Below are 15,080 nucleotides of genomic sequence, written 5' to 3' on the forward strand. Positions count from 1 at the left end.
TTGCAGTGGCAGATGGTGCATCACTCAAGGATGCCACTGACAGGCAGATAGAGCTCCTGATGAAATCCATCTATGAGGCTATCGGCACGTCCTTTGCTCCAGCATTCGCTGCCGTATGGGCACTACAAGCTATCTCAGCTTGTCAGTCTGAGATTAATGCACTCACACGAGCCGCGACTCCGCAAGTTGTGTCATTAACCTCTCAGGCGTCGGCGTTTGCGTCCTACGCCATGAATGCGGTACTAGACTCTGCGAGCCGTACAGCGGTAGCATCCGCCAATTCAGTGGCAGTCCGCAGGGCCATGTGGCTACGTGAATGGAAGGCAGACTCTGCTTCCAAGAAGTTTTTAACCGGTTTGCCGTTTTCTGGCGACCGCCTGTTTGGCGAGCAATTGGATGAAATCATTAAACAATCCAAGGGTAAGGACTCGTCCTTACCCCAGTCCAAACCTAACAGACCTCAACAACGGAAGGTACAATCGAGGTTTCGGTCCTTTCGGCCCTCAGGCAGGTCTCAATTCTCCTCGTCAAACAGGCCTCAAAAGGATCAGAGGAACTCTGATTCATGGCGGTCTAAGGCACGTCCTAAAAAGACCGCCGGAGGAACCGCTCCCAAAGCGGCCTCCTCATGACTTGCGGACTCCCCAAACCGCATCCTCGGTCGGTGGCAGGCTCTCCCGCTTTTGCGACGCCTGGTTCCCACATGTCCAAGACCGATGGGTGAGAGACATTCTGTCTCACGGTTACAGGATAGAGTTCAATTCTCGTCCTCCGATTCGTTTCTTCAGAACATCTCCGCCCCCCGAGCGAGCCGATGCTCTTCTTCAGGCGGTGAACTCTCTGAAGGCAGAAGGAGTAGTTATCCCCGTTCCCCTTCAGCAATGGGGTCACGGTTTTTACTCCAACTTGTTTGTCGTACCAAAAAAGGACGGATCTTTCCGTCCCGTCCTGGACCTCAAACTGCTCAACAAACACGTGAAAACCAGACGATTCCGGATGGAATCTCTCCGCTCCGTCATCGCCTCGATGTCCCAAGGAGACTTCCTAGCCTCAATCGACATCAAGGATGCTTATCTCCACGTGCCGATTGCACCAGAGCATCAGCGCTTCCTGCGTTTCGCCATCGGGGACGAACACCTTCAGTTCGTGGCATTGCCTTTCGGCCTGGCAACAGCCCCACGGGTCTTCACCAAGGTCATGGCAACAGTGGTTGCAGCCCTACACTCTCAGGGACACTCAGTGATCCCTTACTTGGACGATCTTCTTGTCAAGGCCCCCTCTCGGGTGGCATGCCAACACAGCCTGAACATTGCTCTGGAGACACTCCAGAGGTTCGGGTGGATCATCAATTTCCCAAAGTCAAAACTGGCACCGACACAATCGCTGACATATCTCGGGATGGAGTTTCACACTCTTCCAGCGATAGTGAAACTTCCGCTGGACAAACAACGATCACTACAGACAGGGGTGCGATCTCTCCTTCGAGCCCAGTCGCACCCCTTGAGACGTCTCATGCACTTCCTAGGGAAGATGGTGGCAGCAATGGAGGCAGTTCCATTTGCACAGTTTCATCTGCGTCCTCTTCAATGGGACATTCTCCGCAAATGGGACAGGAAATCGACGTCCCTCGACAGGAACGTCTCCCTTTCTCGGGCAGCCAAGGCATCCCTTCAGTGGTGGCTTCTTCCCACTTCTTTGTCGAAGGGGAAATCCTTCCTGCCCCCATCCTGGGCTGTGGTCACGACGGACGCGAGTCTGTCAGGGTGGGGAGCGGTCTTCCTCCACCACAGGGCTCAGGGTACCTGGACTCAGCCAGAGTCCTCCCTTCAGATCAATGTTCTGGAGATAAGGGCAGTGTATCTAGCCCTGAAGGCGTTCCAGCCGTGGCTGGAAGGCAGGCAGATCCGAATTCAGTCGGACAACGCCACGGCGGTGGCATACATCAACCACCAGGGCGGCACGCGCAGTCGGCAAGCCTTCCAGGAAGTTCGGCGGATTCTGCTGTGGGTGGAAGCCACAGCCTCCACCATCTCCGCAGTTCACATCCCGGGCGTGGAAAACTGGGAAGCGGACTTTCTCAGTCGCCAGGGCATGGACGCAGGGGAATGGTCTCTTCACCCGGACGTGTTTCAAGAGGTCTGTTGCCACTGGGGGAAGCCGGACGTCGACCTAATGGCGTCCCGGCACAACAACAAGGTCCCGGCATTCATGGCACGGTCTCAAGATCACAGAGCTCTGGCGGCAGACGCCTTAGTTCAGGATTGGTCGCAGTTTCAACTGCCTTATGTCTTTCCCCCTCTGGCACTGCTGCCCAGAGTGTTACGCAAGATCAGGTCCGTCTGCCGCCGCGCCCTCCTCGTCGCCCCAGACTGGCCAAGGAGGTCGTGGTACCCGGATCTGTGGCATCTCACGGTGGGTCAACCGTGGGCACTACCAGACCGACCAGACTTGCTGTCTCAAGGGCTATTTTTCCATCTGAATTCTGCGGCCCTCAACCTGACTGTGTGGCCATTGAGTCCTGGATCCTAGCGTCTTCAGGGTTATCTCAAGAGGTCATTGCCACTATGAGACAGGCCAGGAAACCAACGTCAGCCAAGATCTACCACAGGACGTGGAGGATCTTCTTATCCTGGTGCTCTGATCAGGGTTTTATTCCATGGCCATTTGCCTTGCCCACTTTTCTGTCTTTCCTTCAATCCGGAATGGAAAAGGGGCTGTCTCTCGGCTCTCTTAAGGGACAAGTCTCGGCGCTCTCTGTATTTTTTCAAAAGCGTCTAGCAAGGCTTCCGCAAGTACGCACGTTCCTGCAGGGGGTTTGCCACATAGTCCCCCCTTACAAGCGCCCGCTAGAACCCTGGGATCTGAACAGGGTGCTAATGGCTCTTCAGAAACCACCTTTCGAGCCAATGAGAGATATTTCTCTTTCTCGCCTCTCGCAGAAGGTGGTCTTCCTAGTGGCAGTCACATCACTTCGCAGAGTGTCTGAGCTAGCTGCACTGTCATGCAAAGCTCCCTTCCTGGTGTTTCACCAGGACAAGGTGGTTCTGCGTCCGGTTCCGGAATTTCTCCCGAAGGTGGTATCCCCCTTTCATCTCAATCAGGATATCTCCTTACCTTCTTTTTGTCCTCATCCAGTTCACCAATGTGAAAAGGATTTGCACTCGTTAGATCTTGTGAGAGCACTCCGGCTCTACATTTCTCGTACGGCGCCCCTGCGCCGCTCGGATGCGCTCTTTGTCCTTGTCGCTGGCCAGCGTAAAGAGTCGCAGGCTTCCAAGTCAACCTTGGCTCGGTGGATCAAGGAACCAATTCTTGAAGCCTACCGTTCTTCTGGCCTTCCGGTTCCTTCAGGACTGAAAGCCCATTCTACCAGAGCCGTGGGTGCGTCCTGGGCATTGCGGCACCAGGCTACGGCTCAGCAGGTGTGTCAGGCGGCTACCTGGTCGAGTCTGCACACTTTCACGAAGCACTATCAGGTGCATACCTACGCTTCGGCAGATGCCAGCTTAGGTAGGCGAGTCCTCCAGGCAGCGGTTGCCCACCTGTAGGAAGGGGCCGTCTTTCGGCTCTATTACCGGGGTATTCTTTACCCACCCAGGGACTGCTTTTGGACGTCCCAATTGTCTGGGTCTCCCAATGGAGCGACAAAGAAGAAGGGAATTTTGTTTACTTACCGTAAATTCCTTTTCTTCTAGCTCCAATTGGGAGACCCAGCACCCGCCCCTGTTCCCTTCGGGCTGTTTGTTCTTTTGTGTACACATGTTGTTCATGTTGAATGGTTCTTTTGGTTCATGGTTTTCAGTTCTCCGAACATCCTTCGGATTGAATTTACCTTAGACCAATTTATAAGTTTCCTCCTTCCTGCTTTTGCACCAAAACTGAGGAGCCCGTGATGCACGGGAGGGTGTATAGGCAGAGGGGAGGGGTTACACTTTTAAGTGTAATGCTTTGTGTGACCTCCGGAGGCATAAGCTATACACCCAATTGTCTGGGTCTCCCAATTGGAGCTAGAAGAAAAGGAATTTACGGTAAGTAAACAAAATTCCCTTCTTTTTTGACTGAGTAGACCCAGCATCTTCCATTACTTAATTGACATCAGTGTATGACTTCAGTATTATTTGCTTCTTCCAGATGACCGCTGTCCGGACAGACGTGATGTTGTAAGGCGCAAAACGGCAGAATATCTTCAGCACGCAGAACAAATTTTTCAGGATCACATGGGTGGGAACACGGAGTGACCTATAATCCCTGGATCTGGTACAAAAAAAGTGACTTTTTTTTTTTTAACAATATTTTATTTAAAAATTTAGAATTGCCAAGAACTAGAACAAAGGATCTCGCTCCAGAGGAGTCTAGAACCAAGTGATTTCATTACTTCATTTTTCTTCTCCATTGTCTTCACTTTACAGTCAGAAAAACTCTTGGACATCGCTGCTGATAATGGAAGGCTAGTCTCACATATGACTTGATTTTTTTTATTTTTTTGTTAACCCTTTTTGCATCATAACTGGAAGATGCTGTTCAAAGTGGCTGAAACCAAGTGATAAAAGTACAAAATGCAACTCTCATATTACACCCGGAGTCATCTTATGAATATCTAAAATATATAAATATATATATATATATAGTATGTATGTATGTATGTATGTATGTATGTATGTATAGCGATTTCATGCATGCACCTGACTTGGTATGAGCGGTTGGAACAACGTATCGCTGCTTCATTGTAGAAGAAAAATGAATATTTCCCATTATTCCTTAGTGTCATGTGATATCTTTGTCATGCTGAACTGTTTTCTGATTTACTGTAGATAGCACAATGTACAGGGGCGTACATAGAAATCATGGGGCCCCATTGCAAAAGATCTAATTGGGCCCCGCCCTACTATTAAAGCTGCTAGATTCCCCTTTTATTACACCCATAAAGTGTGATGACAACAAAAGTGCCCAACAAACAGTGTGATGCCCCCCACAATAAATTCCTCCACACCCACAGTATGATGACCCTACTGTACCCCCCCTCAGCTACCCCAGCAAAGTATGGTGACCCCCCCCCCCCAACACCTAACACAGTATCACACACACACACACACACACAGTTCTCCATGCAGTATACTGGCCCCTACACCACTTCACACTGTGTAATGTCCCCAAACCAGACCTCAATTAGCCCTATATATATAATATATATATATATATATATATATATATATATATATATATATATATATATATATATATATATATATATATATATATATATATATATATATATATATTATAAAGGATCTCTTATAGCCCTCCAGATAGTATAATGGCCCACAGATAGGACTGCAAATACTATGCCTCCACATAGCCCTCTTATTAACATGGCCACCACATAGCCTTCTGTATATTATAATTGGCCCCATATAGTCCCCCTTACCCACAGATGTTCAGGTCCACTCCCCATAGCCCTCCCTACAGTATATTGGGCCCCACATTGCCTTTCATATACAGTAGTATAATGCATCCCCATGATCCTCCATGTAGAATAATGGGCCCTATAAAGCACTCCATATATTATAATACATCCCCTATAGTCCTTCATATACTTAATGCCCCCCATAACCTTCCATATATTATAATGCTATATACGTATATCATATTTTAGTCCTATATATAGTATAATGCACCCCCCCAAAGTCATCCATATATTAAAATGCTCCCCCCCCTAGTCCTCCATATATTATAATGCCCCTGTAGTCCTCCAAATAGTATAATGCACACCCTATTGTCCTCTATATAGAATAATGCAGCCGCATAGTCCTCCAAATGGTATAATGCACCCGCATAGTCCTCCTAGTGGCATAATGCACCCCATAGTCCTCCTATTGGCATTATGCACCCCATAATCCTCCACCAGTATACTCACTAATTTTAAAATTATAAAATTTAAAATACTCCCCTCAGCTCTTTCCCCCGCTGCTCCAGTCCCCTCAGCGTGTGTCCTGCGGCTCTGCTCATCTCGGCACAGCGGGCACGCAGTAGTGATGTCATCGCTTCCCACGATGCTGAAATGTCAGAAAGCAGACCCAGCAGGAGAATGATGGAGGAGGGAGCAGAGCGATCCCGCTTTCATCATTGCTTTCCCCAATGCCGATACAGTTGAATGTTCAATTTCTGGTGGAGAGGGCGGTGTGCCCGATGCTGGCACTGGGCCCATTCTGATTCACCGGGCCCCATAGTGGCCGCGTGGTCTGCCACTATTGACCATATGCTACTGCCCAAGTAATAGTGATCATGTGAGTTGTCTGCTTCCAAGTCTTCTGTTATGCAGTGGGAACATCATTGCTTACTGATCCCTTCGTAATCGGTCCTTAGGATATGTCATCCGTAGGGGTCCAACACCCAGAGAATAAATAGTGTCTCCAAACATTGATGATCTATTCTAGGAAAACCGCATTAAACCCCACTAGGGTGTGATCATGCAAACATATAATCTGTTCGTGGGCTGACTGGGTGGAAAATAGACCATACATGGACAGAACACTCATCAATGTTAAAGGGAATGTCAGCAGGTTTTTCTTTATGTAATCAGAGTAGCATGATGTAAGCATAAAGACCCTGATTCCAGTGATGTATCACTTACTGGGCTGATGGATGCAGTTTTAAAAGAATCCTTGTTTTGTCTGTTGTAGATGTAGCAGTGGTCAGAAAGCTGAGCTGTGTATAATGCCGTACAACAACCACTGACCTGCAGCTTCCTGTATACATTGTCGGCAAGCTGCCAATTGGTGTTGGGGGAGGGGTAACACAGATTAGCTTGACTGCCCTGCACATGAGTTCTGGTTTTACAGTGATAATCTCCTGCTGAGAAAACACTGATTGTATTGAAACTACAGAGCAAAACCTAATAAGTGACACTTCCCAGGAATCTGGGTCTTTGACCCTATGTCCTGCAGCTGTCGGATTACATAGCAAAAACCTGCTGACCAGATTCCTTTTAATTAACGTGTTCATTTTTACATACAGAAGAACAATGTTTTATGCATGAGACACACTTAAACATGTCAATGGATGGCCATGTTGACTATTTGGTTGTAGAAATTTCTGCATCATTTGGCAGGGAAAAGGCTTGTTTTTTATGTGTTTTTCATTGCTTTCAATGATGAAAAACGCTGAAACAATTGACACGCTGTAATTATTTTCAGCACCAAATCCTCAAGGAAAAAAAAAACTACAGTACAGTTCAAGATTGTCATTGACTTTGCTGGTATAAGGATTTGCATGCATAAAAAAAATGCAATAAAAACGCACTGTGTGCACACAGCCTAACAAGTCTGGCGCTTCTGATAACTTGCCAAAGTCGAGGCCTTATATATATATTTTTTTTAATAATTATTATTATTATTATTATTATTATTTATTTATTTTTTTCTACCCTTATAGAAGATGCCAACAAACGTGTTGATGGGTTTTGTTTTTTTTTTTCTTCAAAAAGCATCTAAATTAATTTAATCAAAATTTTGACGCAACATTAATAACATTAACAGAACAGATCTGCCGCAATATATTTTCAATAGGATTCAATTGCAGATATATGGGAGTCATACAGCCAAACTGTTGCATTAGTTCATCAAAATCATCCCCAAAAGCAGCATGAACCCTCTGATCCCGAGTGCTGGTCATCACTGTACATCCCAGAGCAGCCATACATAGGACTATAGTGTAGACTATCCATACTAGACTTCCAATGATTCTGCGGTAGAAAACCACAGGAGAGCGGTAGGGATATAAATTAATGCCGCATGGTCCTATTATTAAATGGATGCTGCGGTTTCCAGAGTTGATGCAGCATTATCCACAGCCGTGGCGGCCACCGTGATATGGTGGTGGACAAGATCCCAGTCCTTTTTAAGCCCGGTAGAAATTGCATTGGCGTAGGCGTCTGCGATCCCTGGGAAGGTGACCACGCTGGAACTTCGGGATGCCTGGATCACGTGACTGCAGGGATGAAGGAGAAAGATGTAAGAAAGTGAATTATAGCATTCATAGAGCATATTCTGACCTAGAAGTAGCATCTCAAAAAGGATTCAAGAGAGGGGAAACATTTCACACATCACAAAATTAGCCCCATTTGTGTCCCCCCCCCCTTTTTTTTTTTCTTTTGCTGGCCATACAGCCAATGCTAAAAGGAATCTGTCGCCAGTTTTTTAGTGTGTAAGCTAATCCCACCACTTTCACGGCACCCATGCTGCATTCTTAAAGGGAGACAATCACCAGGATTTTCGTATATATACCCAAAAGCCAGTGCTATACTGGCACTATCAGGCTGAGTCTATACAATCCATTAGTGGTCAGCTCGGATGTTTAGGTTTTGAAACACAAGAAAGTAAAGTTTATAAAAGCATCAGCTTGTTAAGTGACAGCAGCTGCAGCAGCTGATAACTGGGGTGGGTATTCATAGTTCTATCATCCCCTGTTACTTACACTCAGCTTTATATATAAGATTAGCATATGTATGTGTGTATGTCCGCTAAAGGAATCCTCACCGTCACATTTACAATCACGAACTTTTGCACAGACGCCTCATGTGACTCAGGGAACGTCATAGACTATGTTTTGATGGGAAAATTTAATCCCATGCTTTACAGTTACTCTCCAAAAAAAACTGCCTCTATTAAAGTCAATGGAGCTGGAAGCCACAGGTTATTAATGGCAGCTCTGATTCGTTCCTATTGCAACCAAAGACATTCATAGTAATAAGCTTTATGTGTGAGGTAATATGATATCGGTGGGGAGACGGATAGACAGACAGACAAAGAGGCAGACAGACAGGGAAAGAGAGACAGACCAAGACAGGGGAAAGAGACAGACAGAGACACACCTGGGAAAGAGACATTCAGGCAGACGGAGAAAGAGACACCTGGGAAAGAGAGAGAGAGACAAATTGAGATAGAGACAGAAGGAGACATAGACAGACAGACAGAGACTGGGAGAGAAACAGAGAGACAGTTACTATCCCAGGCAACGCCCGGGTACTACAGCTAGTTCTATTATACAATCGTTTTAGTTTGTGACTAACATGACCTGTGCTGATGTCATACCCATGTGACCAGAAGCGGCGGGGCCTCCGTTATTGTAGCTGATACGAGGAAGCAACTTTTTCTGTTGGCTGAGGCCCCACCCCTTCTGGTCACATGAGTATGACATCAGCACAGGCCCTGTTAGTCACAAACTAAAATGATTGTATAATAGAATTAACATAAGCTGGGGTGGGTATTCATAGTTATCCCCTCCCCCCGTTGCTTATGAGCTGCTGCCACTCAACAAACTGCTGATTTTACAAGCTTTACTTTCTTGTGTTTCAAAACCTATATATTCGAGCAGACAACTATAGGTATATATAGAATCAGCCTGATAGCACCAGTATAGCACTGGCTTTAGGTTATATAGGACAATCCTGGTGATTAGTGCACTTTAAAAGTGGTAAATTATGCCCTGACCCTCCTGAATATCCCGAAAGAAACTTTTCTTTTTCGCTCCTAATTGGGAGACCCAGACAATTGGGGTGTATAGCTATTGCCTCCGGAGGCCACACAAAGTATTACACTTAAAAGTGTAAGGCCCCTCCCCTTCTGGCTATACACCCCCAGTGGGATCACTGGCTCACCAGTTTTGTGCTTTGTGCGAAGGAGGCAACACATCCACGCATAGCTCCACTGTTTAGTCAGCAGCAGCTGCTGACTATGTCGGATGGAAGAAAAGAGGGCCCATACAGGGCTCCCAGCATGCTCCCTTCTCACCCCACTTCATGTCGGAGGTGTTTGTTAAGGTTGAGGTACCCATTGCGGGTACGGAGGCTGGAGCCCACATGCTGCTTCCTTCCCCATCCCTTTTTTACAGGGCTCTGGGTGAAGTGGGATTCTATCGGTCTCCAGGCACTGAGACCGTGCTCCATCCACAGCCCCTGGTATCTGCTGGACATGGAGCGGAGTATCTTCAGGGACATGGCCCTGCTACATGGAGGTACTCTGTGTCCCTGTGGGGACCGCGCAGACACACGGCAGCACTGCTGGGTGTGTTAGTGCGCCAGGGACAGCGGCGCTGTCCGCACTAGTGCCATCGCACACCACAGCGTTGCTGGGTGTGTTAGTGTATTGGGTGACTACTGCGCTAACCGCCGCTGCCATTTTTATTTAAGGCGCCGCTGGGATTTGTGGTGCGCCGGGGACTTCCGCGCCGGCCAGCACTGATATGCCGGCCGCGCTTATTAACTCGAGTCCCCGGCTTCTGGGCCTAGTCTCCCTTCGTTACCGCCCACAGGCCTGACAGTCAGGGTAGGGGCGTGACGCTGCATAGCACAGCAGCGCTGAGAGCTGGAGTATGTTTTGCATACTCCACCCCTCTCACTGTGTGCACTGTGAAACCGGATTCCCGCACTTTCTCAGGCACGCCCACGGCTTCCTTCTCTACAAGGACGCCGGCAGCCATTAGTGTCAGTTTCTGTACGATACAGAGACAAGTGTGGAAGACCCTGGCATTCTGATAGTCACACAATCGCTGCAACAGGCGTTAAGCAGCACCTGTGGTGCTAACCCCACTAGTGCAGAAGTGCACTTATAGATATGCTTGTACTATATACATTGCACTGTTTGGTCGCACGTTGTATATACCCTCCTGGATTGTGCGGAGGAGTTATCAGCATATTCTCTGTGTAAAACAAAGGTGCAGAACCACATGTTTTTCTATGCAGCCGGTACAGCATGTACGGCTATACGGCCGGCAGGTTACATAGACCCCCATTATATCCAACTCAGCCGGAGTCTCTGCTAATGGCCAGAGGATGAGGACGGTGTCTGCAGTATTTACTGACAGATTTTCTGAGACTATGGCTATGATACTAGAAGCCTAGCAGTCCGGACATGTCTCTCACAACATGGGCACTGTTGAATCATTGATCCATGGCCCCCCTCAGTGTGAACAACTAACAGCTCCGGGAATGTCACACGCATCCCAGAGTCACGGCTCTGCACAGACGTCAGTCCCAGACAGCCTAAGCGGGCTCACTATGAGCGGCCCTCGGTTTCATCAGGGTCCTAGCAGAAGGACTCTCTGTGTAATGAGGCGGAAGTAGCGGCTCAGGATTCTGATCCTGAGACCGCTCTCAATCTGGATACACCTAATGGTGACGCCATAGTGAATAATCTTATAGCGTCCATCAATAGAATGTTGGTTATTTCTCACCCAGCTCCTCCAGTGGAGGAGTCAGCTTCACGTATTTTTCTGGACCACTCTGCCTTCAGAGAGGCAGTCCAGGAACACCACACTTATCCAGATATGCGCTTCTCCAAACGGCTTAGGATACACGTTATCCCTGCCCCCTGACGTGGTCAAGGACTGGACCCAGTGTCCCAAGCGGCATCCTCCAATCTCCAGGCTTGTAGCTAGATCCATAGTTGCAGTGGGAGATGGAGCTGCACTTAAAGATGCCACTGACAGACAGATGGATCTCTGGTCTAAATCCATCTATGAGACTGTCGGCGCACCGTTGGCTCCAGCATTCTCACCCTTGGGGCACTCCAAGCTATTTCAGCTTGTCTTACACAGATTGACACGGTTACACGTACATCTGTGCCGCAGGTGGCATCCTTAACCTCTCAAATGTCTGCATTTTGTTTCTTACGCGATTCAGGTTGCCCTAGACTCTGCGAACCGTACGGCAGTAGCCTCCGCTGCTCCGTGTTTTTAAGCAGAGCCTGGTCTGCTCGTTAAGTGAATGGAAGGCAGATTCTGCTTCCAAAAAAGGTTGCTTAACCAGTTGCCTTTTTCTGCTGACCGACTGTTTGGTGAGCGTTTGGATGTAACCATTAAACAGTCCAGGGGTAAGGATTCATCCTTTCCTCAGCCCGGACACAACAAACCCCAACAGAGCAGGAGGCAGTCGTGGTTTCGGTCTTTTCGAGGCTCGGGCAGGTCCCATTTTTCCTCGTCCAATGTGGACTCAAAGGGATCAGAGGAGCTCAGATTCTTGGCGGGCTCAGTCACGCCCAAAAAAGAGACAGTCTGAAAACCCGCTTCCAAGGCGGCTTCCTCATGACTTGCGGCCTCCTCTCTCCGCATCCTCGGTCGGTAGCAGGCTCACCCGCCTTGGCGATATTTAGCTGCCATAGGTCAATGACCGTTGGGTGTGAGACATTCTGTCTCACGGGTACAGGATAGAGCTCACTTCTCGTCCTCCAACTCGATTCTTCAGAACTTCTCCACCTCCCGGCCGAGCCGCTGCTCTTCTGCAAACAGGGTGCACTCTATAGGCAGAAAGAGTGATGACCCCCGTTCCTCTTCAGGAACAAGGTCACGGTTTTTACCCCAAATTATTTGCGGTGCCTATAAGAACGGGCCGTTCCGTCCCGTTCTGGATCTAAAACTGCTCAGCAAGCTCGTGGACACCAGGCGGTTCCGGATGGAATCCCTCCGCCATGTCATCGCCTCAATGTCCCAAGGAGATTTCCTAGCATCATTAGGCATCAAGGATGCTTATCCACACGTGCCGATTGATCCAGAGCACTAGCGTTTCTACGCTTCGTTATAGGAGACGAACACCTTCTGTTCGTAGCTCTACCTTCCGGCTAGCGACAGTCCCACTGGTCTTCGCCAAGGTCAGGGCAGCAGTAGTCACAGTCCTGCACTCTCAGGGTCACTCTGTGATCCCATATTTAGACGATCTACTTGTCAAGGCACTCTCTTAGGAAACATGCCGACACTGCCCGAACGTTGCGCTGGAGACTCTCTAGAGTTTTGGGTGGATCATCAACTTTTTGAAGTCAGATCCGACCCCGACCCTATCGCTAACATATCTAGGCATGGAGTTTCATACTCTCTCAGCGATAGTGAAGCTTCCGCTAGACAAACAGCATTCACTACGGGCTGCAATCTCTTCTTTAAGAACCAGTCGCACACATTGAGACGCCTCATGCACTTCCTACGTAAGATGGTAGCAATGGAGGCAGTTCTTTTCGCGCAGTTTCATCTGCGTCCACTACAATGTGACATTCTCCGCCAATGGGATGGGGAGTCGACCTCCCTCAACAGAGTCGTCTTTCTTTCTCAGGCGGCCAAGGAATCTCTACGGTGGTGGCTTCTTCCCACCTCATGGTCAAAAAGAAGGTCCTTCCTATCCCCATCCTGGGCGATAGTTACGACAGACGCGAGTCTATCAGGGTGGGGAGCAGTTTTTCTCCACCACAGCGCTCAGGGTACGTGGACTCAGCAAGACTCCACCCTTCAGATCAATGTTCTTGAACACAGAGCAGTGTATCTTGCCCTACAAACCTTCCAACAGCAGCTGGACAGCAAGCAAATCCGACTTCAGTCGGACAACTCCACAGCGGTGGCATACATCAACCACCAAGGAAGAACGCGCAACCGGCAAGCCTTCCAGGAAGTCCGGCAGGTTCTGATGTGGGTGGAAGACACGGCATCCACCATATCCACAGTTCACATCCCAGGCGTGGAAAACTAGGAAGCTGACTTCCTAAGTCGCCGGGGTGTGGCCGAAAGGGTATGGTCTCTTCACCCGGACGGGTTTCAGGAGATCTGGCGCCGCTGACAGAGGCCGGACGTCGATCTAATGGCGTCACGGCACAACAACAATGTGCCAGCTTCATGGCACGGTTTCACAATCATCGAGCTCTGGCGGCAGACGCCTTAGTTCAGCATTGGTCGCAGTTCCAGCTACCTTATGTGCCACCTCTGGCATTGTTGCCCAGAGTGCTGCGCTAGATCAGGACCGACTGCGGCCGCGCCATCCTCGTCGCTACAGATTGGCCGAGGATGTTGTGGTTCCCGGTTCTGTGGTGCCTCACGGTAGGCTAACCGGGGGCACTACCAGACCAATCAGACTGGCTGTCTCAAGGGCCATTCTTCCATTTGAATTCTACGGCCCTCAACCTGATGGTGTGGCATTGAGTCCTGGAACCTAGTGTCGTCAGGATTACCTCAGGACGTGGTTGCCACCATGAGACAGGCTAGCATACCAACGTCCGCCAAGATTGACCACAGGACGTGGAAGATATTCTTATCTCGGTGCTCGGCGCAGGGTGTTTCTCCCTGGCCGGTTGCATCGTCTATGTTTCCTTCCTTCCTGCAATCTAGGTTGGAAAAAGGGTTGTCGCTCAGTTCCCTTTAGGGACAAGTCTCAGCGCTATCTGTATTTTTTCAGAAACGACTTCCTCAGGTACGCACGTTCCTACGGGGAGTTTGTCGTCTCAGCACTCCGTACAAGCGGCCGTTAGAGCCCTGGGATCTGAACAAGGTTCTAATTGCTCTCCAGATGCCGCCTTTCGAGCCTTTGAAAGAGGTCTCCCTTCCCGCTTTTCTCGGGAAGTGGCCTTCTAGTAACGGTCTCGTCTCTTAGGAGAGTTTCCGAGCTAGCAACGCTCTCATACAAATCTCCCTTCCTGGTCCTTCACCAGGACAGGGTAGTTCTGCGTCCGATTCCGGAATTTCTCCCTAAGGTGGTATCCCACTTTCATATCAATCAGGATATCACCTCACCTTCTTTGTGTCCTCGTCCAGTCCATCAATTTCAGAAGGATTTGCATCTGTTGGTTCTGGTGAGAGCACTCAGGTTCTACTTCCCGCATGGCGCTCCTGCGCCACCCGGATGCACTCTTTGTCCTTGTCGCTGGTCGGCGTAAACAGTCGCAAGCTTCTGAATCCACCCTGGCTCGGGGGATCGAGGAACCAATTCTTGAAACCTACAGTTCTACTGGGCTTCTGGTTCTCTCAAGGCTGAAGGCCCATTCTACCAGAGCCGTGGGTGCATCCTGGGCATTACGGCACCAGGCTACGGCTCAGCAGGTGTGTCAGGCACCTACCTGATTGAGTCTGCATACTTTTACCAAGCATTTTCAGGTGCATACCTACGCTTCGGCAGACGCCAGCCTAGGTAGATAAGTCCTTCAGGCGGCGCTTGCCCACCTGTAGGAAAGGGCTGTTTGACGGCCCTATCACGAGGTATTCTTTTACCCACCCAGGGACTGCTTTTGGACGTCCCAATTGTCTGGGTCTCCCAATTAGGAGCGAAAAAGAAGAAG

At 49.0% G+C, this 15,080-nt stretch overlaps 2 protein-coding genes across 4 annotated transcripts in view; one reads left to right on the forward strand and one right to left on the reverse strand.

The window, feature by feature from the left end:
- Nucleotides 1-5,184, forward strand: part of SNX15 (sorting nexin 15) — a 35,841-nt gene extending 30,657 nt beyond the window's left edge. For 2 of the 3 annotated variants that reach the window (XM_075326775.1, XM_075326777.1), the window contains one exon: nucleotides 4,132-5,184. In XM_075326775.1, the coding sequence (XP_075182890.1) occupies nucleotides 4,132-4,238 (107 nt within the window). In that variant the 3' untranslated portion in view covers nucleotides 4,239-5,184. The remainder of the gene's footprint in view (nucleotides 1-4,131) is intronic. The other variant, XM_075326776.1, reaches the window with a different exon arrangement.
- Nucleotides 5,185-6,992: 1,808 nt separating this feature from the next.
- NAALADL1 (N-acetylated alpha-linked acidic dipeptidase like 1) overlaps nucleotides 6,993-15,080 on the reverse strand; it is an 88,465-nt gene continuing 80,377 nt past the window's right edge. Inside the window, exon 19 of the mRNA XM_075326779.1 lies at nucleotides 6,993-7,986. Coding sequence (XP_075182894.1) covers nucleotides 7,803-7,986 — 184 coding nt within the window. The 3' untranslated portion in view covers nucleotides 6,993-7,802. The remainder of the gene's footprint in view (nucleotides 7,987-15,080) is intronic.

Source organism: Anomaloglossus baeobatrachus, chromosome 10, assembly GCF_048569485.1.
Source record: "Anomaloglossus baeobatrachus isolate aAnoBae1 chromosome 10, aAnoBae1.hap1, whole genome shotgun sequence".
NCBI classification, from domain to species: Eukaryota; Metazoa; Chordata; class Amphibia; order Anura; family Aromobatidae; genus Anomaloglossus; species Anomaloglossus baeobatrachus.